General features: G+C 46.2%; 1 protein-coding gene and 1 long non-coding RNA gene across 11 annotated transcripts in view; one reads left to right on the top strand and one right to left on the bottom strand.

Moving 5' to 3' along the window:
• Ablim3 (actin binding LIM protein family member 3) overlaps window positions 1-23,722 on the top strand; it is a 121,348-nt gene that overhangs the window by 69,954 nt on the left and 27,672 nt on the right. For all 10 annotated transcript variants that reach the window (XR_015438853.1, XR_015438852.1, XR_015438851.1 and 7 more), the window contains 4 exons: window positions 1,108-1,234; window positions 4,897-4,990; window positions 10,678-10,765; window positions 23,196-23,254. Coding sequence is in view for 1 of the 10 variants with exons in the window: in XM_004854377.4 (XP_004854434.1) it covers window positions 1,108-1,234; window positions 4,897-4,990; window positions 10,678-10,765; window positions 23,196-23,254 (368 nt within the window). In the remaining 9 variants the exon portion in view is untranslated. The remainder of the gene's footprint in view (window positions 1-1,107; window positions 1,235-4,896; window positions 4,991-10,677; window positions 10,766-23,195; window positions 23,255-23,722) is intronic.
• On the bottom strand, window positions 16,085-21,667 carry LOC147826666 (uncharacterized). Its single transcript, XR_015438854.1, has 2 exons — window positions 21,576-21,667; window positions 16,085-17,008 (listed from the first exon to the last, which is right to left on the bottom strand). It is a non-coding gene; the product is annotated as an uncharacterized LOC147826666 (long non-coding RNA).

Raw genomic sequence — 23,722 nt, 5'->3', positions numbered from 1 at the left:
TTTGACATGGGGACACATCAGCTCCGCTCACAGGACTGGCCTCCAGCTGGATTGAAAGCTGTCTGGCCAGGCTCCCCCAATTTTATGCATAATTTTTCTTCCCACTGCTCCAAAGCGTGCCTTTATCTTCATGCACCAACAGAGAGGTTTGTCCTGTGGTAAACTTTGCCCTGTGACCTTCTTCCTCCAAAGTGAGCCATCCGGTCAGTGAGCCCTGAATTCCCGGCATCTCCCTAGTACCGTGGACACTGGCTCCGTTTCCTGTCCCTCCCACACCCTCCTTGACATTCATTGAGCAACAGTCAGACTGCTGGGCCACACACGCATGCACGCTGCTGGCTCCAGCTTTGAGTCCAAGGTGACAGTGATAGGGAGTGAGAGGACATTTCTGGTTTGGAACAGCGTCATCAGGCTCTGACCCTTAGTCCCTGAGGAGGCAAATGTGTGGCAGATAAGCATACAGGGAAGGGGTGGGCATGATAAATTGTATCCTTTTCCTGGGTGCTGTAAGGCCCACTCATTCATACTCCAGCAAAAGTGCTTTGAGTTCCTACTATGCGCTTAGCAACACATTAAGAAAGGAAATAAATACAGCCACAACACACAGGCCTGGCCCTTGCCATCGAGTACGCAGCCTAAGAAGGGAGAAACAAAAACACAGCCTGTCCCAAGGAGCAAAGCTTCTCAAATTTTACCATGCACAGAAACCTTGTTAAAATTCAGTAGGTCTGGGTGGGGCTGAGATGTTGCTTCCTTGAGCTCCTATGATGAAGATTCAAGGTCAAGAAGAGACACCTGAGTTTAGTTGGAGCGGGGCCAGAGAAGTGCAGGGGCCATTCCGGGTGATCGGTGCCTGGGAGGTGAAGTAGGAAGGTCTTTCCTTCCACAGCAGGGACCACGGGCCCAAGGTGCCTTGTCAATAGACAGGGGCTCTGGTGCCCCTTCCCTCCCCTGGCAGAGTCTCTGGGCAGCTGCCAGTGCCAGCACTTGGGGCACCTGCAAGCAAACTGACATCCATGGAGGAGTTCCCTTAACACAGGTGTGAGGTGAGGGCGGGAGGCCAAGGGGCCCAGAAGTTTTGCTCAGCAGTGTCTCCTGTCTTTGCAGACTGTGCTGGGTGCAAGGAGGAGATCAAGCATGGCCAGTCGCTCCTGGCACTGGACAAGCAGTGGCACGTCAGCTGCTTCAAATGCCAGACCTGCAGCGTCATCCTCACTGGGGAATACATCAGCAAGTGAGTGTCAGTCCCCACCCCACCCCACCCCTGGGCCTCTGCGTCCTACAAGGCCTGAATTCCCAGCATCCTCTTCCATCAACAACCACACTTGGGCCACAACAGCCCTCTTTCCACTTGTGGGCACCTCTCGTGCTGCTTCCTCTGGGCTGGGACACTCTGCCTCATTCCTCACCACTTGCTTCTTCCCTTCTTTCCTCCCTTATGCCTCTGTTCACCAATAACTCAACACCTCCACTCCCATCACAACCCTCAGCCTGCCCTGTGTTTCCTTCACAGGGGCTACCCCCATTTATAATTATATAGCTATCAGTTGTAACTTTTTAATAGTGATGATAATGCTAACTGCCATTTACTACTGAACTGTTGATGTTCTGGTTACTGAGACATGCAGTGTCTCTTTCCACAGGACACTGAGACTCAGGCGGGTGAGTGTCTTGCTCTAGTAATGCTGTTTACTCTCTGTCCCCGTCAGGACAGTTTTCTTTTAGTTGCTGCCGAGTCCCCCTAGCCTAATGTCTGACTAAAGTCGATCATAGTTGTTGAATGAATTTAACTGAGAAGAGAGGAGATAATGGACTCATAAAATGATCAGGATAGAGCAGCCACCCCCACCGAGAGATCTGCAAACTGCAGCTTCGGACAAGTCCCCCTTGTTGCTAGGCCCAAGTGACCACATGTATTTACTTGGGTACCTAAAAGCAGTTACAAGCACAGACCCTCCATACTCTGACCCTTTCTGACCACAGATGCTCCTGAGCCCCCTGTGGCTCAATACCAGGAGATGTGAGCATCTAGAGCTGCCGCATACATGGGTCTGCTCTCAAGACACTCACACTATCTAATAAGGGAGATAAGCTGTGTACATGAAGACCTAGGGTGCCAAGAAGTGTATGAAAAGAGCTCATGAGAAGTTTTATTCATTAAGACCTTTTTTCAATTGTAAGTGACAGAAAACCCAATTCCATCTCACTTAAAAGCAAGTATTGGAATGTATTGACTCATAGAAATGGAAAGGTCAGAGGCACACTGGCTTCAGACCTGGCTATATCCAGGGAGCTTAAAGATCTCTCTCTCTCTCTCTCTCCCCTCCTTTTCTCCCTCCCTCCCCCCACTCTCCTGTGTTGAATTCATCCTAAAGCAGGCCTTCCCCAAACGCTAGCAAAGAAGATCACAAGCAGTGCCATGTTTCTGCTCCATCAGCTTAGCAAGCCTAGCAGAGAGGAGCCCTTTTTTCCCAGGAACTCCAGCAAAAGTCCCATGGCTGCCTCTATTTGGCTACCCTTGGGTCACATATCCATTGCCCATTAATCACTAGCTAGGAAGACACAATCCTAGAGTCAGGGAGCAACTTTTGGTAAAGGCCCACAGAAACTGAAAGTGGAAAGGAACAGCCTCCTGGGAAAACCAGGCACTGTTACCAGCTGAAAGGGAAGCAGAGGTTGGCCATGGATCCTGACCAGTGAATAACACTTGCTTGTGCCCTAGGTGCAAGTGAAGGGTGGTGAACATTCAGAAAGGGGGGGATTCACTTCTAACTAACAGGAAGTAGAATCTGTAATCTATAAGCACCTTGTGGAAGGTGGTGGTATTTGAGCTAGATTTTGAAAAAGAGAGTATGATTTGAAAATGCAGCAGAGAGCTTCTAGGCAGAATGCCTAGCCTAGCAAGGACAGGGATATGGGCAAGTGTTAAACACCTCCACCCTGTTTGGAAGCTCAAGTGTGTGCCCAGGGGAAGCAGAGTCCCAGACTTGCAGAGGTGAGCTGAGGCTGGGTCACCAAAAGTCCTAAAGATGATGTCAGTAGGAGGTTGGCATCCTCCTCCAGGCCTGCCAAGTGAGGAGTGTCCTTCATAAGTGGCCAGCCGGGAGTCCTTGAGTCTGGGAGCCTCAGAGCTCTCCAGGGAAGGCAGGCCCTGCTCAGAGTTCCTCTCAAGGAGGCCAAGGCCAGACTGCTCACGACACCTGGTGCCTGGGCAGTCTGGCTCTCAGCTCCTCACCTGGCTGAGGGAGAGGGGCAGGGGCTCCAAGGCACTGACTATGGCACCAGATTCCCCAGGATTGAAGCCAAGCCTGTGTGACCTTGGCCAGGGCCTCAACTTCTCTGAATCTTAGTTTCCTCATTGTTGAAAATAAGGTTAATAAGTGGGAATATATAAAGGCTCAGAGATCTGTGCTTAATACCTACTAAATACCCAATAAATATTCACTTTACTATCTGCCTCTTTTAAGAATCATGTATAGTTCACATTCCCTAAGGCCTCCCCAGTCCAGTTGTCTGCTGAGTTCGTGCTAGCTGGTTCGTTGTACCAACCTCCTACCCAGTGACTTTTCCCCCTACAGAGTTACCCTCTTGCGCCCTCTTGCAATAAGTTCAGGCTTTGTGGGCCCAGCCTCCCCTCCAGACCTTTGTCAGGCCTCAGCCCTTGCTGGCTGCTTCTCCTGCAGGGAAACACTGACTTCCCTGTGTCCCATTCAGGGCTCCCAGCAGCCCCAGGGTGGCTTCAGCTTTGAGAAGGAAAAAGGGCATATCTGTCCTTTGGGCCTATCTGTGTCTGAGCCAAATTATCTCACACCACAAGTGGGAAAACATGCCCCTCTCTCCTCAGACTTTGGAATGAGTCTTTGGAGCTAAGTGGGTGCCACAAGCTGTGCTGAGCTCACTGAGGCCCCAAACTCTACATCAGCCTCAGATTGCTGAGCACCATGGTGATCACTGCCATTGCTGAGAATGTGCCAGGACTAGGCACTAAGCTAAGCCCCAGGAGACACTGGACCCATCGCCTTTCATCCTTATCCACCCCTGGGCAAGAAACCAGATGGCCAGGACTTGAGACCTAGCTTTAGGTCACCCTAGGTCGCCAAGGGTGAGTTACCAACTACTCCATTCTTGGGTTTTTTCATGCACCCACTGGGAAACTAATAGTTCTACACTTATTAGGCTGCTGTAAGGATTAAATGCAATAATCTGTGTGAAATACCATCAGAGGACAAGGCATATGCAAGCAAGAAATGCCAGCAGTTATTAGTAGTAGGGGGTAGGTCAGGAATAATTAAGGGCAGTCTTATCATTTTGCCTGCTAGGTCTATAGCACTGGGTAGAAATGGAGCACCTAGGAGGTGTTCAGAGGAGGCTTCTTGTTATCTACTGATCTCACAGCACAACCAGATGGTTCTTTCACTAGAGGTGAAATTTGTTATTAAGGAAGAGCCCTTAAATTCACACACATGATCTCTCCAAGGAAAACTAGAAGGGGCTGGAAGGAGAGTAAACACTTTTCTTTTTATGTCTTGAGAATGCTGTAGTATATGCAACTATTACCTATTCTAAATAAAGCAAAACTTAAATGTTCTAAATAATTTTCATCATCCTTCAGGACAAAGGGAAAGGTGAGTGGAAAAGGGATACCCCAGGCCAGCAGTCTAGTACAGTGGCTCCCATCCATGCTTGGAGAGTGTATCAGATGCAGACTCCTGGGCTCCACCCCAAGGATTCTCTGATTTATAGTCTGAGGGGTGTCAGAGGAGTTTGCATCTTAAATAAGCTCCCCAAGTTATTCCAATCTTGCCCCAGTCCCTGTAGGCTGTAGGTTCTGGAACAGCCACAGGACCACTCACTGATCCTCTAACTTCCTCATCCCATGTGAATTTCCTCCTGCAGGGATGGCGTTCCCTACTGCGAGTCCGACTACCACTCTCAGTTCGGCATTAAATGCGAAACTTGTGACAGATATATCAGCGGCAGGGTCTTGGAGGTGAGTGTCTGAGTAACCGTGAAGACATGGGAATAGGGTGGCCTGTCCATGCAAAAAGTCACGATGGAAGAAGGGGAAAGTCATCTCACTCGGCTTCCTCCATAGCCTCACCCTCCCACAGCTTTGCTTGCTACCTGACCTTGAAAGATAACCTTGCTCAGATCTCTGAGCACACCGAAAATGAGCAGGTGGACAAAACTATTTCTGATTCAAGAATTGCTCTGCTGGAAAGATCAGTTGCTTCTTTGGATCCAGACCCAGACAGTTTCTGGGGAGTGACAATTGGGATTTTCCTCCTAGCCATGCCTAAAGATGGAAGGGTTTTTGGTTTTGGTTTTGGTTTTTAAGTGTTTGGTAATGTGCTGCTTTAAGAACCAGCTTGTCTAGCAGCTTGCTCCCTAAGCCCTTCTTTGGCTGGTCCTCACCATGGCAACAGCTCTCCCAGCTGCATGTGGAGCCCAGAGCTCCTCCTGCCAGTGGCAGACAACCTGCAGCACTTTGCTGAGCCTTTGCCTGTGCCCTCTGTCCACATCTCGGCTCCTGGCCTTCCTTTTCACACTCTGTGGGCCTGAAGGATTTATTCTCCTACTTTGGGACTCCCCATCTTGAAGAAGTAGTTACAGAAAAGAGCTGTGTACAGAGGGAAAATACTAGTTTAAGAATAGGAACAACTGGGATCTAATACCATATTGACTCTACTGCCAACTTGTTCACAGATTTTGGGTGATGACCTTTACATCTCTAGGCCTTAGTTTTTCATCTGACAATGCCTGAGAACTGGCAGTCGGGGGCAGCTATTGTGAGCAATTATTCATTCTGCCCAATCTGACCGACTGGTTGTGATTACCAGAAGTTAGAAGGATCCTGTGGCCACATGTGGGCTCAGCAGGAGGGAATGCAGCAATGGGGAAAGGACTCTCCAGGGGGATGCATTGAAACAGAGTCCTGAGGATGAGGAGGCCTGCATGTGAAAAGCTAGGTGAAGAAAAGCTCTACCCACTCAGGGAACAGAGGAAAAGGCCAAATGGCTGAATTTTATAAGTTGAGGAACAAGGAGGCTGGGGAACAGAGAACATGTCACATAGGACTGTGTAGATCATTTTTAAGAGTTCGGATTTCATACTAAGTGCAGTCGAAAGCTGCTGAAGAGTTTTAAACCAGGGGGCAACATGATAGGATTATGTTTTTAAAAGACCACACTGATTGCTATGTGGAGGGTTGATTATAGGGAGTTAGAGAGAATAAGATAAAGATAAACAAATCCACCAAGCATCTCCAAGGGGTAGCAGGGGATGCTACAAGGAGAATGAGGCTTCAGTGCAGGAAGGTTTATTAGGTCTAGGTTTCCAGAGCCAGGATACAAGGATGAAGAGTTCAAGTGTGATTCACTGGGGAGTTGTGGAAAACTTGAGCAGAAGTGACCTGATCAGAGCTACACTTCAGGGAAGATGGTGTAACCATGCTCATGGGCTAAATCTGAAAGAGAGAAAACAAAAGAGAGTGACAAAGGCAAGAGCTTTGATTCCCACGTTATGGAAGAAGAATTCCAATAGCTCTGCAACTGAGGGGCAGCTGAAGGACAAAAAGCCAAAAGTTGTACCAAAATATCAAGCCTGGGTGACAGAAAGCCCAGCGTCCAAATTTGCAGAACAGGGGATGGCAGGGAGACAAGCTGGTCTGGGAAGAAATGGGGGCGGTTCCATTGGGGATGGATTGTGATGGAATCCCGGGGAGGTTTTGAGAAGGCAGTCAAAAATATGGATCAGAACTCAGGCCTGAAGGGGCCAATGTCAAAACACTAGGATTTGAATCATAGTACCAGGGAATATAGTGCTCATGATCTTCAAGGCGGGGGGGGGGGGGCCTCAGAGAATGGTTGCCTACGGTTGGCAGAAAGAGATGAAGGGTTATCAGAGGAAGAAGGGGACTATCGGGGATGTGGGGAGACAGAGGGTGCAGAGGAAGGACAGTGAATGGCTATGGGGACTGAGAAGAAGCTGCTGGATGCTGGGGAAGAATTACTGACTGTGTCTGCCTAGTTGGGAGGAGGCAGGCAGCATCCCAGGGGTCAGTGGAATGGGAGATCGCAAAAGCTGGCGTTTCTTTGAAGAAGGGAAGAATTTTGGATGCACAGGGCTGCATATGGGAAGTTGTCCCAGCATTTCCAAGCTGCTTTGGAATTCTCCCGGGGCACAGCTGTCTTTCCCTGCTAGCATTGCTGTTTAACATGGTAATGGTCTCTTCCTGCAGCAGTTGTGACTGGGTTTTGATTGATTCCATTTCTGTGAGGCTCCATTAGCATCTTGGACTTATTGATTTCTTTTTCTTGGAGCTGGAATAGGCTTTGAGCAATCAACTAGTTCAACATCCTCATTTTACAGATGAGAAAAGTGAGACTCAAGACATGAAGTGCTTTTTCAAAGTCACAGACAGTATATCTGGTAAAGACAGGTCAAATCTGGGCTCCTGTGTCCCACACTGATGCTCCTACTGTGCTCAGCCACTTGGGTGTCTTTGAGGTAACATAATGATTACAGGCAAACAGACTTAGACACAAACTCTACCACCTCCAGCCATGAAACCTTAATCCAGTTATACTTTTTTCAGATGTCAGTTTTTATCTATTAATAAAGAATACTACTGCCCTAATTTCAATCCTAATGAATATGTGCTTTTTTGTTTGTTGTTTGTTTGTTTGTTCCTGGGAATTGAACCTGGGGCCTTCCCACTGAGCTATATCACCAGACCTTTTTTATTTCTTATTTTGAGATGAGGTCTCGATAAATTGTTAAATTCCTCAGTCTGGGCTCAAACTTTTGATCTTCCTGCCTCGGCATCCCAGAGTGCTGGGATTACTCACACACAACCATGCCTCCCAATAGGTATGTTAATGGGTGGAGGCTGTAATGGAAGGAACTATATCTGAATGATGCTGAAAAGAAATTGCATTAGCTCCCGTAATAAAAAGCCCTGGAGTAGTTCTGTCTTCAGGCACATCTGGATTCAGTGCCTAAATAACATCACTTGGAATCACTGACCATCTTGGCTCCACTTTCTTCTGCATCAACTTTATTCCCAGGAAGGCTCTTCTTTGTGACAGGGACATTGGACACCAGTCTCTTCAGGTTGACATCCTACCAGCCAACATCCCCCAGGGGAAAGCAAGCTTCTCTTTCTTAAAAGCTCAGCAAACATCCCAGGACTGACTCTCACTGGACAGTTTCAGGCCCATCTCTGACCAAAAGCTGTGACTGTAGAATTGGAATAAGCTTATTGGTGGGGTCAGCACAACCCAAACATATGGACTTGTGTGGGGGACATGTAGCCCTGCCAAGGAAAGACTTGGTGCTGTTCCTAGAGGAAAGAGAGAGAGAAGGCTGGGAGGCAGCTGCCTAGAACAGGGCCCAGCACATTGCCAGAACACCACAGGCATGTAAATAAACTCTTTCTTCTCTTCTTATCCCAATCCTGAACTTTCTCTCCTCAGGCCATCCCATAGCCCCTTCTTCAGTGACAGAGTTTAATATGCTGAGTGCCAGTCACCATCCTTCCTTTCTTGTCCATGTCCCCACCAAGAGAACCACAACTTGGTCTTGGCACTGCATTTCCTAACCTTGTTTACCATTTGTAGTCCTTTCTAACGTGGCCCCATTTTGGGGTACCAACTCTTTGCTATTTTTTTTTTATTATTTTCTTCATTCCAGTTTGTTAACAGGTGAAATGGTTCACTTTATCTCACTGACTTGGTTTTTTCTTACGCTGGGTTCAGGCTGCCCAACAAACAGCCTGCCTTCCATCAAGACGCTTTCTACACCATCCGTGACTGGGGTTGCTGAGACAGGCACGAAAGTCTCTTTTACTAGGACAGGGTGGGGGATGTGACATTTAGAAAGATGCTGTTTCAGTTTTGCCAAGGTGCTGTTGCTACCCTGGAAAAAAGGTCTATAATTGAAATGATAAAGAGACACAGAGTAGGAAGAGGCTACTAATTAAGCCAATTATCCTTGTCATGGCACAAGAGAGTCAGTCCCACGACTTCCTAGCTTAGGAAAATAGCAGGCTCCTTCTCAAGTCTGAACATAGTTTTCTTGGATGATGACAAGGACATTTTCTCATTAGTGGGAGCCACCAAGAGTGATAAAAAGGAATACTGGAGGGGTTTTTTTCCTGTTGTAAAAATCTGCCCTTTTCACATTTTTACTAAGTTTTTGGCATAAATTAAGCATTTCCAGAATAAGCAAACCAATCCCAACAATTGCATCCCCAAAAGAAGTTTGGAAATAGGTCCTCTTATTGTGCTATTATAATTTTTTAACTGAAAGGAATCTATTATCATCAGACCAAGCTATAGTTTGGAGGGGGCACTTTGTGAACCCCAATATCCATAAATTTCCCTCAGATATTTCCTATTCCCCCCTAAAAAACACTCTGCCCTGACATGCAAAATATTCAAAACCCAGCCCTACCTTCCAACCCAGGTGCTACACTGCTCTACCCATATAGAAAGCCTGGTGCCACTGCCCAGGGCCCTTACATCTTAAGTCCTTTTGCCTGGGGTTGTCGAGTCAGAACCACCAACATGGAAGTGTGCACTGGGCTGGTGACTGGGCCCTACGTCCCACCCCAACACTGCTACTGGTTTCTAGTGAGACCTTGGGGCACAACCTTCTCTGAGGCTGTTTCTCCCCCGCCCCATAGAAGAATTTTCAGGGCTCATCCATTTCTATTTTTAATTTAAATAATTGTGGGAAAGAAAGGTGGAAAGAGTGAGGGTGACTCCTCACCAAATCAGGTTGGGATGGGCTCAGAGTCAGTGCACCCAGGTGGGACAATCCAGTCTGCGGGGTAGGGGTCCCCAGCAGGTCCTGGACTTTCAAGCACGATTATTTGTACACTGAACCCTAAAATCTGTCTTTTATATGCTGCTCTCACAGTTTTTGCCATGTCTGCAAACCTTGTGTACTCATCTTACCTAATACTTTAACCTCTCTTTAAATTGGCTCACTTCCACATGAGAAAATGTATACAACAAAATAAGGAAATCTATACTATTTGCCATATTACAGGTAACCCAAAAATGAACGTAGCTCTAACTAGATTCAATTGCTTGTGGAGGTTCGAAGCCCTACACGTTTTTTTCATTCTTAACAAAGGTAGAGTAGTATGTTTTGAATAGATATTAAAGGTGCACTGGCACCAAACCATCCCCTAAAAGTATTCTGTCTTTAATAAATTGGAAGAATCCTTAGAAGACTGAAATGGAGATCATTTTTTTTCTTCCTTGATCCAATGTTAATAAAGTGCTCATGTTCCTATACCACTTAAAACCATTTCGGGTACCATTAGTGGTAGCGGCCCCAAATTTGGGGAAATACTGGAATATCCTCAAAGCGAGATTGTTTCCTCATGTGGAAATAAGGAGGTGGCCACAGCAGCCTCTGAAGGGCTCTTTTCCCAGCAGATGTCCAAGGAGGTCCTTGAGCTGCCATCAGGGACCCATGGAAGAAGTCACCAAGCTTTCTGGGTGGATGCTCATATGGTTCTAACCCTACTCCCCCAGTACCCCCCCCAACCAAATGTATGGCCATGAAGATGCCAACAATACCAGCATTCCCAAGAAAGCAGCCTGTGCCCCCTAGACAGCAGCCCCAGCTCTAACATCCTGTTTTGTCTCTTGCTTTTCACAGGCAGGAGGGAAGCACTACCACCCCACCTGTGCCAGATGTGTACGCTGCCACCAGATGTTCACTGAAGGGGAGGAGATGTACCTCACAGGTAAGCAGGTCTGACCCTCTCTGTAAGGCATTCTGATCTGCTCATGACTGGAAAGGAGATACAGTCTCCTTCCATTTCAGTGTTATCTTTGCAACTGGCTTGTCCTCAAAATTGAAATTAATTCGCCCCTCTCTGGGTGGATGGGGAAAGTTGCTGGTGTGGCTAATATGAAGTGACATGTAATCTGCCTTCCGTCCCTGTGTGTTTCCACCCGCTGCTCAGCTGGCCTGCTTCCCTGGCAGTGCTCTGAGCAGATTCCCCTGGCTCTGCCTTGGGTGCGAAACGGGCTACACAGGGCCAAGGGGATTCCTGGGTTCCAGAGTCTATGGCACTATACAGCCTTTAACCCTCCACCCCGTCCTGTCCCATCCCTTCTCCCCCACATCTCAAGATATCACAGCAGGCTGCTCTCAGGCCTCCAAAGGCTCTCAGAGTACACAAAGAGAAATGAAAGGCACCAACCATCCCCTAAAAGTAAACCAGGCTGCTATCTCCTAGGATCCAGTCCTCTTACCCAAGCATTCCCCAAGTCATCTGATTGGTCTCCAGGTTCTGCTCAGTCCCTATCCGCTGCCCACCACAGCCCAGTGCTCTTGGCTCCGTTCCATCGAGAAGTCTTCCTGGGGCGCGCTCAGCCCAGAGGAAAAGATCATCCCACCAAGGCCCCAAACTTCCTTCCTAGCCTTGAACATACCCAGTACTTCTATCTACTCATTCATCCCTTCAACAACATTTCGTGAACCCCTACTGTGTTCAAGCTCTGTGCCAGGTGAATTGTGAGGACCCCCCACACCCACACAGTCTAGTGATGGGTTAGTGCCAGCCATGGTGAGCACTGTGAAGGGGGCCAAGATGAGGTGGTGAGCACACTTGGTGGGTGGGGGGAATGCCAGGAAAGCTCCCTGAGGAAGGGCCAGGGTTGAGATCCTGGATGAGTGGGTGTTAACTGGCATCTCCATCTTCAGGCTGCTATAACAAACTACCATAGCCTAGATGGCTTATAAACAGCAGAAATATATTTCTCACAGTTCTGGAGGCTGGGAATCCAAGATCAAGGTGCTAGTAGATTTGGTGTCTGTTGAGAGCCCACTTTCTCATAGATGGTGCCTTCTTTCTGTGCCCTCATAAGGTGGGAAAGGCGAGCAAACAACCTCTTGAAGCCTGTTGCCTAAGAACACTTCTCTCATCCATGAGGGCTCCACTCTCAGGACCTGAGCACTCCCCAAAGGCCCCACCATCATCCTGGAGGGTATATGGATTGGGGGGAACACAAACCTTGAGACCATAGCAACTGAACAAAGAGAGGAGGAATGGGATGTGCCAACCTGGGGGGACAGAATCTGTAAACCTCTGAGGTGGGTGAAGAAATGACAAGTGTGTGAGGCCCAGACTGAAGTAAGATGACCCTGGGAGATGGGCAGTGGAGCCCGGGCTGGGCCTTGCGGCAAGATGGTGTTCAGCCCCTGAAATGGACTCTCAGCTCTTCCCCTTGTCTTCTTTCACCCTCCTTCAGAAATCCTATCATTCTAGACACCATTCAAAAACTACATGCTTTTTAAAAACCCCAGATCACCCCAATCTGACATCCTCCCTAAGTTCTCACGACTCTGTACTTGGTCCCTCCAGGTTGGGTAAGAGTTGTTGGTCTTCTCCCTGAGACCCCTGGCTCCTGGCATTGGCCCCTCAGCCTAACATTGGCCCCACCTGCCCTCATCAAACAGCTGGTTACTGCAAGCTGAGTCGCTACGGTAACCCTCCCCAGGTGTCTGAACAGTGATCTTGGAGAGTAGTGAGAGCCCTTCCTCCCAAGTTGCCCCGAAAGGCAGCTCTGAGGCCACGGGGCCAGTTGTAAGAAGTGTGTCTTCTCATGAAGCTTGTCCAAGCCACAGATGCCCAGGGCCAGAAGTTAACCATATGCTCTGAGTCCCCTGGACCTAGAGCAGAGATTCTAAATCTCAAACTATTGACATTTGATCTTAGATAATTCTTTGATGTGACGATTTTCCTGTGCACCACAGCGTATCTGGTAGCATCCCCGGTCTCTACTTGCTAGATACCAGCAATATGTCCTTTCCCATTTTGATAACTAAAACCACACAGATATTCCCAAATTCATCCTCACTTGGACCCGCTGGCCTGGAATATTCAACAGAAACCTTTGCCATTAGTGGAAGTTCTGGAGCAGGGATTCCTACATTAGTTTGGATGAGGAGACCATTTCTAAGCTTCTGTAACACTGTAGCTAGTTACTGTATGCACTCATACATATATTAGAGGCAGAAGGATCCCAGCAGTCATTCTAAACTGCAAAGTGACTACCCACATTGTATAGTTGGGAAAAACAGGCCTAGAGAAAAAAAACAGACCTAAGTAAGAACCAGAGGGTAAAGGGCCAAAGCAGGACTGGGCCTTGGCACTTTCCTTCCAGGACCCTCTCCACCTGACCTCTTGAGACCCAGGCCCTGGCTGCTACTCAGGTCCCTGCCCCTTTCAAGGAGCACCAGCCCCTTGGTGCCTGGATGTCCCAGTGATTTCCTGCTACAGGAGCCTGTGTTACACGTCCCAGAAAACTGCACAGTGTCCTCATGAGCCCCAGCCACCCTGGGGATCTGGAGCTTGCATTTGGGTGGGAAATGTGCCATGCAGTGCTCCTTTCCCCTTCTCTGATGAATACCTCTCCCAGTGCTAGACCTGCCCTCACACCCACATTCCCACCTGTGCTTCACTAGGACGATCAGCATCTGCACCTTCCTGCCTGAATTCCCACTCTTCATCTGTCTCCATTTATGCTTTCACCCGAACTGCCTTGCTGTGAATCCTGGTTCTATTCCTTACTCGGTTTTGGAACTTGGGCAAGTCTGTTAACTCTCTGAACCTTGATCACCTAACCTGTGAAATAGACCAGGACCCATGTGTTCATTTAACAAACAGCCATTGAGCACCTGCTGTGTATCCAGGGCTGTTTTAATCACTGGATCTGGAGCCAGGAGTAGGTCAAACAAAGGCCCTGCCCTTGTGGAGCTCACAGCCTCATGGATCAGGACCTTCACTAATCTAACTTTACCCAGATGCTGAAGGAGTTAAGTGATTGAGTAAACTGCTCTGTGATCATGAGAGAGGGTGCACCATCAAACCTAAGGAAGACATGCCTCCAGGAGGTGGGAGATATTCTTGGTCATGAAGAAGGGGTTGTCACCCTCTCATTAATTATCCCCATCCCTACCTCCTGGCTCCTAAGAGAGTAGGAGTAATTGCAGGGTGTTCAAGGACCAGCCTCAAGGGATGCTGAGTGATTCTGAAATGAGGGGGCTTAGGCCGTTTGAGTCATGCTGACTTGGGCTGTGGGTGTCTTATGGGGGTGGCAGCACCAGAGTTTTCTGCTACAGCTGAGATGGGCCCTGAACACCCTCAGAAATGGCAAGAAACCCCCCTCCCAGGCAACACAGGAGTGGCAGGAGCCAGCTGAGTGCCACGGCTCCTGGGTTGGTATCAGCTCTTCCACTATGGACTGGGACATTAAGAAGTGACTCTCTTCTCTGGATCTCCTCCTTCCCTGTCAAATGAGGATGACATCACTGTCTCATTGATCACTCCAGTAGAGGCCTCCCTATGCTCCAGTGTCTCTGTTACGAGTTAGGGGCACAGAGACGAGCATGGCAGGTGAGCTCACTGCTTTAGAGGAGTTTACTATTTGGAAGAGAAGATTGGCATTAACTTGATAGAAGTTCAGACATTCACTGGCAAACTGCGGAAAGCGCTATGAAAGGAGGATTTGGGAACAATGAGAACATGTCACAAGGTCCCTATCTAGCCTGCAAGGCCAGGGAGGCTTCCCTGAAGAAGGGACATTTCAAGCCATAGACTTGGAAATGAAGAGAAAGTGGAGGTGAAGAGGAAGGGAAGATTGTGGAAGCAGTGAGAATGGCAGATACAAAGGCCCCCAGCAAAAGAAAGCATCACACACAAGGTCCTTATGAACATTAGAGGAGAGAAAGAACGTGAAGGTGCTGAGGACCCCATAAACCGATGCATAAACGTCAGAGGAGAGAAACAGAGACAGAAACAGAATGTGTGTGTTAGCATGCCTGAAAAACTTACATACCCAGTCTTGTCAGTCCCATAGCTGGACAATCTGGTACTGGCAAATGGTCCTCAGGAGATTCTTTGGCCAGTTTGTGCTTTAATTGTGGCATGATGGCTTTCTGAAGGGCTCTAATTGGGAGAAGTCTGACATCTGTCTGGAGGAAATTTTCCTGGCAAACTGCAGAAGCTCCAAGAGACAAGAGCAAGTTTTCTTTTATTTGTTCTAAGTTCTGTTGCATATTCAGTCTTTTAACTGCTTTTGTAAAGATGCCAGCTATCTAATCTGTTATCCAAACCCTTCATTTGGTCTTCACCAAGAAATTAGGTCACTGATTTTTGTGCAGCAAAATGATCCTGTGAGCTAAAATGCTGCAGGTTCAGGGAAAAACTTACACCTGAATCACAAAGGTTACAAAGGCTGGCCCAGTGAGAATTTTTCTAAACTCCAAACATAGTTCATGAGATAGATTTTGCTCTTTTTCTAAATGTGCCTGCACTCAGGAAAAGAGGGAAGATAGATTCATTTTCTCCCCTTCTGGCTACATCAGGTACCACTCCCTACCCCACAGTATCTGAGTCTAAGGACCTGAAACAGGAGTTCAGCTGTACATTTTAAAAATAGTTCTCTGTTATCATTTGTATATTCAACTAAAGACCACTAGGCAGAAAATCATTAATGAAATCCTGGGACAAACACTGTTTGGCTAATGACAGTATTGTAACAAAGTGCAGGTCTTGCAAGTAATAAATATATTAAAATAATAATGATCAAATGCCATAAGCTGATATTGGCTGAGGGTTTATTGTGTGTCAAGTATTATACTCAGAGTTTTAAGTGCTATACCCCATTTTATCCTCTGAATGATCCTGTGAGCTAAAAGAAATCAATAGCCTCATTTTAGAGCAGAAAAATATTTAGAGAGCTTAAGGTGAACTAGCCTGTCTTGTTTGGGTTTCCTTAAAACAGTATTCTTATATCTGTTGCTGAATTCTTTAACTATGGTTCATAATTGGCCTTGTAAATTTTATGAATACCCTGAAATTGTGTTCCAAATTTTGCATATAGGTACATTTCTCTAGGGAGGAGATCTATAGCTTTCACCAAATTTTCAGAGGGATCCACAGCCCAAAATAAAGAACCTTAGTTCTGTGTTAATACAAATCTAGTATAGAGTCCTGAGGTGTGCTTTGATAATCATAGGGAGCCCTTCCCTTGGATAGCTGTGTCTATTTCAGACCACATTTTTTTTTTTAGTTGAAATGACACGAGGTCCTAGCGTCAGGAAGGGTGTCTTTCTGGCATAGCTGGGGGTGCCAATGATATTTATTGAAGGCCTCCTATCCTTCTGACAGGTAACTCAGAAAAAGTACACTGAGCTAATAGATGCCCTAGTGAAGTGCCTCCCACTGTGACGGGCTGTGGCCTGACAGCCCTCAGTCAGCTATGTATCTTATCAAATCCCACTTTCAAAGGCACTCATGCAGTATTGGTTGCTATCATCTTATAGTTTAGCATTATTACACTAAATTGGATCTCTCAACTGACAGCTTAGATTGTAGGAGTTATGCTTAAAAACTTTAAATCTTATGTTTCCCCAATCCTGCTACGTAATTTTAGATTCTTCAAACATATCCTTGTTCCTGTATTCAATTGATATTTCCTAAAGTCTGGCTGTACCAAGCATATTTCATTTTAAATAGAGTACATTTTAATTTTTGATGAGCTGCCCTTTTTTTAGACGCTGAGGGTTACCAAGCATCTTGAATCATACAGAAAATATTACAGTATAGTATCTACAATTTGTGTTTCTAAAGTCTGTTTCCAGTTTGTTCCTCTCTGGTCACCACAAATTCAAGACGATGTGGCCATTTTCTCACCAGTTACATGTCACATCTACTTCACCAGCCAATTTGTCCATGTTGGTCAGAATTAGGTTCAGAGTAGTCATTCCCCTGGTTGCTTCCTCTATTTTCTGAGAAACAAAATTGCCTGAGGGGCAAGTCAAGAACTTGTCAGTTATTCGGGTTGTAGCTTGGTAAGATGTTTTATTAGTCTGGAAGTTTTAGGTGGCAGAAACCCAAGGCAGGGGCTGAGGATTTAGTTCAGTGGTTCTGCTGACTGCCTTGCAAGCACAAGGTCCCGAGTTTGATCCCCGGTACCTAAAAAGAAAAAAGAAAAAGAAACAATTCTTTGGGCCGGGGATTTAGCTCAGTGGTTTCGCAGCCTGCTGTGCAAACGCAAGGATCTGAGTTCGATTCCCGGCCCAAAAAAAAAAAAACTGTCAGAAACCCAAGGCAAACCACGCTAGGCAAAAGGGGATTGATGGGCTCAGGGAACCAAGAAGCAGCAGGGAACAGCAGAGCTGGGGCTCCTGGTGTCATCAGGCAGTTCTTTCTCCTTCATCTTTTTTTCTTTTTCTGTTTGGCCTCATGTTTCCTGCCCTGGGCTGGGGCCACCACGCTGTGGGAAGGAAAACAGAGCCAGCCCCCAGCCAGCTGTCTAGAGAGGCAGCCATCCATGCTGGGCTCAGCAGAACAGTCCCAGAGAGATTCTGATGTCCCTCCTCGACCCACTTGCCCAGGCCAAGGTAGGAAGGCAGCAGTGGACAAGCAGGCAAGATATTCACGCTCCCTAAATTCCCATTTCCCAACCCATAAGTGGGGGTGAGACTAGGCCCCAGGGAGCTACTTCCAGTGCAGGCTGAGCAGGAGCAAGAGCGTTGAGCTCTGTCATCAGTGCCTCATCAGCACTGGCTACTGTTGCTGTCACCATCACTACTTGGAACATTTAGATAGGGCTCAGCATTATGTGCCCAGTAAAGGTCAATTATCATTACTATTTTTCACTTGAGTACAATTATTATAAAGTGTGTCTGTGTGTAGCATGAAGCCAGGCACAGGCACTCTAAAAATGTAAGAAAAATAAGGGTACTTAGTGCTTGGCACACTGAGTACTTGGTACATTATATTACTGCCCCCAGTGTTCCTGTCAGCAGCTATCATTTCCCCTGAATCACTAGGCCCCAGAACTGCCTGTCTCCTCTCCCTATCCTGCCTGATGTCCTCCATGGGAACAGCTTCATAGGAACAAGGCACTTTTTCTCCCCCTATTGCTTTATTAAGCTTCAAGCCAGTTCATCATGCCAGCTCCAGGCAAGCCAGTTTTACTCGCTTCTCCTGAGGTGCCCTTGTGCCTGGGCACAAGCCCAGCCTCCCTGGAGGGTTCACTGGCAACCAAATCAGGCTCCTCTTCAGCCACTGGTGCAGCCAGCTCACCATTAACTGCATCCCCCTGACTCTCTCAGGCCCTGCTGTCAGGAATTAGGGAATAAATACTCCCCACCTATTCTCAGTCTCCCTATGTCTCTTTTCCCATTATCTAAACTAGCTCCTGGCACAACAATTTTGGGGGGAATGGGAGAGGGCAGATAATTGTAATAACAACAATAATCACTAATGCTTACATAGGTGGACACTGTTCTAAGTGCTATACACATACTAGCTCCTTACTCCTTAAACATACAAGGAGGACACTGTCCTCAACCCCACTTTATAGACATAGAAACCAAGGCACAGAGCAGCAACTGAGTTACTGCAGACAGCACAGCCTTCAATGCAGTAAGTGATGTAACAGGATTCAAACCGCTTAAGAAGATGATATTAAATAATGCATAGAGTTCCTGATGCACAGGGAAGATTGCAAACACCTAGCGTGAGGTTAACGATGCCATTATTACTACACAGCAACTCAACAGAAGAGTTTACTCAACTCCTTGCTGCAGGGTCTGGACTTTTAGTGACAGAGGAAGAACAGAATATCTTCTGGTCTGAAAAAGCAGCCCATCTGCTGAGGGGCATGGGCAGGAATTTTCTTTTTTATTGAGATAAAATTCACATAACATAAAATTGACCATTTTAAAGCCTACAGCTTGGTATCATTTAGTGTATTCACAATGTTATACAACCACCACCTCTATTGAGTTCCAAAACATTTTCATTACCCCCAAGGAACCCCTGTTAAGCAGTTGTTCTCCTTCACTCTCCCTTCCCCCAGTGTCCAGTAATCACCAGTCTGCTTTTCGTCTATAGATTTACCTATTTGGTATTTCATGTAGATGCATGTAGATGGACTCATACAATATGTGTTCTTTTGCAACTGACTCCTTTCCTTGAGCATGTTTCCTAGGTCATTTATGTTATAGCATGCATCCATGTGATTCTTTTTATGATTGAATTATATTCTCTTTAGGGATAGACCTCATCTGATTATCTGCATTGGGATTTTAAAGGCGCAACTCCAAGGTCCTAACCAGTGTATATTACAAATGTGGTGCTGCCATCATAGAGGCAGGATGCTGATGAATCTGACCCTACTGTGGTCCAGAGCCATCTGGAGAGGAAGCCTGATGGAGGAGAATTCCCTAGCTAGGATCAGAGGACAAAATCTCAAATGTCAACATCAGTGAGGGAGGAAAGCCAGTGGTTAGATACTGGGAGGGACTACAGAAAGAGTCATGGCACCCTGCAGTGCCTAAAATAGTCAGATTCAACAATGTTTAAAATCACAGTGCTGACCAAACAAAACTTTCAGCCAGCTACTTTCAGTCATCTCAGTCACTGCTGTGTTCATAACCCCTGCTGGGCTTTGGCATTTTTTCAAAAGCTTTGGCAAATTGAATTTCAAGGTCCAGCAGAGAGGTGGGTGGGTTCTTAAACATTAAAGAACGTTAAATCCACCCTAGATGTTACAGGTGTGGGGTGTGTTGTCATCGGTCAAATAAGACTGCCTACTGGCTCAGCTCAGGATGAAAAGCAGCCCTGATAGCAGCTGAGGGACTGTTCCAGAGATTCAGATGGCCTCCTCTGGGCCAGAGACAGAAACAGCTAATCCTTCCCTGTTGTGCTTCCATAGTATGTTTCACCTGCAGAACCTAGACTTGTGGGTGACCGTATCAAAGGACAAGAGAGTGTAACTCATGGAACAATGAGTCTAATGAGAAAAAAAAGTTGCACTCTTATAAGATGTTAGAGTTCTACCTTACAAATTGGTTTCTATATCCCCTGACATTCCATGCAAGCTCACTACGCCAACTGCATCCCCAACTCTATATTCCAAAGAAACAAATCTGGAATGTTGTCTGGTATTAGCCCTCTGCATCTTGTATTTAGAGTCATAAAACCACCTGGGGAGCTGTTGAATCAGATTCTCAGGCCCCACCTCCAGGAAGTTGGTGCAGTGGCTCTGTTGGGACTGTCAGAAGGTAGTCCTCGGGTCACATTTTGACAAATCTCAATCTAGTGAATATTCCCATAGTCACTCAATCTGAAATTGTAGCTGTCAAATCAGAGCCTAGATTGTACTATATGTCCAACTCTGAGTCCAGCTTAGAAAATCCAACTAGTCTAAGATGGAATTTCTTATTTCTTTTATTTTCCACTCAAAGAATATTACTGAGAATCTTCAGCTCCTGCAGATATATATAGATATAGATATAGATAGATAGATAGATGTAAATAAGGCAAATATGAATTCCCCTCTGTACCTTTTTTCTGGGATTACTGGATGGGGCAAATAATTACCTTCTTTATACAGAGAAGCCCATTGAGGTGAGAACATAAAATCTCTAAGGATTGGGACAGTTGATAAACATTTTCCATAAATCCCCAGCCCTAAAACATTTTCCAGTGTTATTATCATGTAATGAGCCTCTTCCACAATATCTCTGTTGAGCATTTTTCTACCAATTCTGTACTTAAATACCACTAGAGACAAGGAGCTCACTATCAGATAAACAAGACCACTCAGTTCTCAGATGTAAATTTTCCTTCCCTGGCACTTCTGTCCTTTAGTTCTTACTCTGCTTTATAAGACTTTCAAAGCCTTTTCCCAAAGATAGCCATTAAAGCATCCAAAAACACGTTTCACCATTCTGTTTGGTCTTCACAGGAGGAAGACTCTGCCTTACAGTCTAATTTTTTTTTTTCCTTTTTTGGTACCCAGAATCAAACTCAGGACCTCAAGCTTGCCAAGCAAGCACTTCACCACTGAGCTACATCCCTGGCCCCTTTACAGTCTAATTTTGAATCCCCTCCTTCTTCTGGTTAACATTCTCCTCTGGGTGCCCGTCCCCTTCTGTCTTTTTAAAAATACAAGGTAGGATCCAACCAGTCTTTATTAAATGTGCATAGGCCAGGCACTCTGTTGGCTCTGGGGATAAAGTCCACCCAAAGAAAATAATGACTCCTCTGGATGTCATCATGTTAATGTCACATTGTCAAGCTATTAGCCAAGGGCATAAGTTCAGCAGACCATAATTTCACAGGGATCTTCAAGAAAAAGAAAAATGGCTTTTTCTTACCATTGTTTTAAAGTTTACTGCCAGCTACCAGCAAATTCTTTTCCATCTCTTTTATTTAGATCTATACTGCCAACTCCTGAACTTATTTTTTTCATTTCTAATTATATTTTCTCTTTTCTGATCTCCTCCCCCCCATTTCTTATATAAAGATGTTTTCCATATGCAGAGTGCTGAAGCTAATACTACTAGAGACAGTGGCATCTGTTGCTCAATTGTATTTCGGATCAGATATGTCAGTGTCATAGAGTCAAAAAGTGAGCAAAACCATCGCCCCTTTACGCAGTTTCCCCTCAGGAGGACTTCTGTCCCCTTCACCTTTCATATGTGTCTTTTACCTGATCTCATGACATTTTCAGACCTGTGCTCACCTCCTCCATTTCCTACAGTGACCTGTAACATGTGTTTCCTGCCGGAGCTACTGTTGTAAACAACTCCTGGTAGATTCAGGAACAACTCAGAGAAAAACCGGAAATGCTCTCTCTAATAACTCCTGAAAGCAAAAATCCCAACCCAGAGCTGGACACACCCTGTGACTGCTGCCTCAAGCCACAGACCCAGAGTCCCTCTACTGGTCCGTGAGAGCCATGGCATTTTATATTAAAAGGAATTAAACTTTTGAGTAATTAGGAACACCCAAGAGTTTCAGCAGACAAAAATTGAAGACTTCTATTCCACAAAAGACAAAAATGGCCTAGAGTTGAAAACCTGGAGGTGAAAATCATCTTGAAGACTGTATAAGTGCCACCTCCTGATTATTCAGCTGAAGGAACGGGGACCCAGAGAGAATGTGTTCAGAGCTAAGGAGAGACAGAAACCCCCCTTACATGGGACAAACCTCTCTTTTAGGTCTCATTATTTGACCTTACACCACCACCACCCTTAGCCAGTATTAGTCCTAGGGATGGCAGGCAACAAACCATTTTAGAAAGAGTATCCTGGAAACAAAGTCAGACAAACAAATGCCATCTGGGTGCTCAGGAATCTAGCCATTTGCTGGCTTCTCTCCTTTTAGTGCTGGTTACAAGAGGAATGGCTCCGGAGGGATAATATGTTCCTATTTTTCCTTCTAATCCAGAACACCTGTCCCTTCTTTGGGGAATGTATAATACTTAGGGCTTCTTCTCAACATGTGCACAGCCACCTGTTGCTCATGCCTTTCCAAATCGGCTTCTCTGGGTTGGGGCCAGCCAACTGAACCCCGACCCACCCATAAAGTGTGGGCAGTTGCAACACAAGTATACTGAATTTGAACAGTCTGGAGTCTCTGAGGAATTAGCAGGTCAAGACAGTGCTCTCAAGCTGAATATACACCATGACACCTCTTCCCTTTAAAAGAGATAGCTCTGGTAACTCGTAAGTCTTTGAAGAGACAAGAAGACTGGAGTTCATCAGTCTGTCACTTTCTTTCACTCCTACTGCCATTCATTCAGTCAACAAATATTTGTTCACCACCTGCTAAGTCATTCACTGCCAGTCGTCCACTCTCTATTCACCCCCTGAACATGTATGGGCCTCTGCTAAGAGCAGTGTGCCATACTGGATGCTGTGGGAGATGTAACAATGAATAAAGCTCTGTCCCTGCCCAGAAGGAGCTCTTGACTTGGTTGGGGTGGTAAATCCACAAGCGGCTGTGACTTAAGGCTGTCTTTGTGAAGAGAAGTACAAAGAACTATGGAACACAGAGAAGAAAGAAGTCACCCCCAACTGACAGGTAAGGGAGTTGGCAAGAGGATATTTGTGAGACCTGAACCTTGAGAAGCAGGTAGTATTTGGACATACTGAAGAAATGTGTGACTATTCAAGTTGGTGTCCAGTGGACTAGGGAAAAGAGGCCAGCAAAGAGCTGAGAAAGCTGAGGGGTTCTCTTGGCTGGCAGCTGCCATGTAGGACACAATGGGCTGCCCAGGGAGTAAACTGAGGTTGGAGATGGGATTGAATACTGATAGCTTTGAAAGGTCTGAATCTTTGTTATTTTCTTGGCCCCTTAGGTTCTGAGGTTTGGCACCCCATCTGCAAACAGGCAGCCCGAGCAGAAAAGAAGTTAAAGGTAAGCAAGCTGATAATGACCCCAGACTAGCAGTCCTACATGTCCACTTTTTCCCACCGGTTGGAGGAGCTGTGCTTTTAGTACAGTCAGTATTCCTTAGAGTTCCCACTCCAAAATGTCTGCCTGTCTCTTTGGATATCCTTAATGGGAGCACCTGGCTCATAGGATTTGAGGGGATTAAGACACTGGATATAAAAAACATTTTGAAAATGGTAGAGCACTGTATTCATGTGAGTCTATAAGTGTGCCTGCATCTGGCAAGGTTATGACCTTATTGATGCTGACCAAGATGGCAGCTTCTCTGAGATGCTCATGTCATGATTTTCCCCCCAACATAAGGTCTCTTATTAATAATTATAGTTATATTGTCACAGTAATTGACGGTGTACAAACCATCTTTATAGCCACTACCTGAGTTGATTCCTTTAGTCCTTTAAGATAGATGGGGAAAGTTTTATTTCCACCTTG

The sequence above is a fragment of the Heterocephalus glaber genome, unplaced genomic scaffold (genome assembly GCF_053883595.1).
Source record: "Heterocephalus glaber isolate CG9 unplaced genomic scaffold, H.glaber_assembly_v1.0 deba00001463, whole genome shotgun sequence".
Classification (NCBI taxonomy): Eukaryota; Metazoa; Chordata; class Mammalia; order Rodentia; family Bathyergidae; genus Heterocephalus; species Heterocephalus glaber.
The sequence above is the reverse complement of the archived record's forward strand: the minus strand, read 5'-3'. Positions and strand labels throughout refer to the sequence as shown.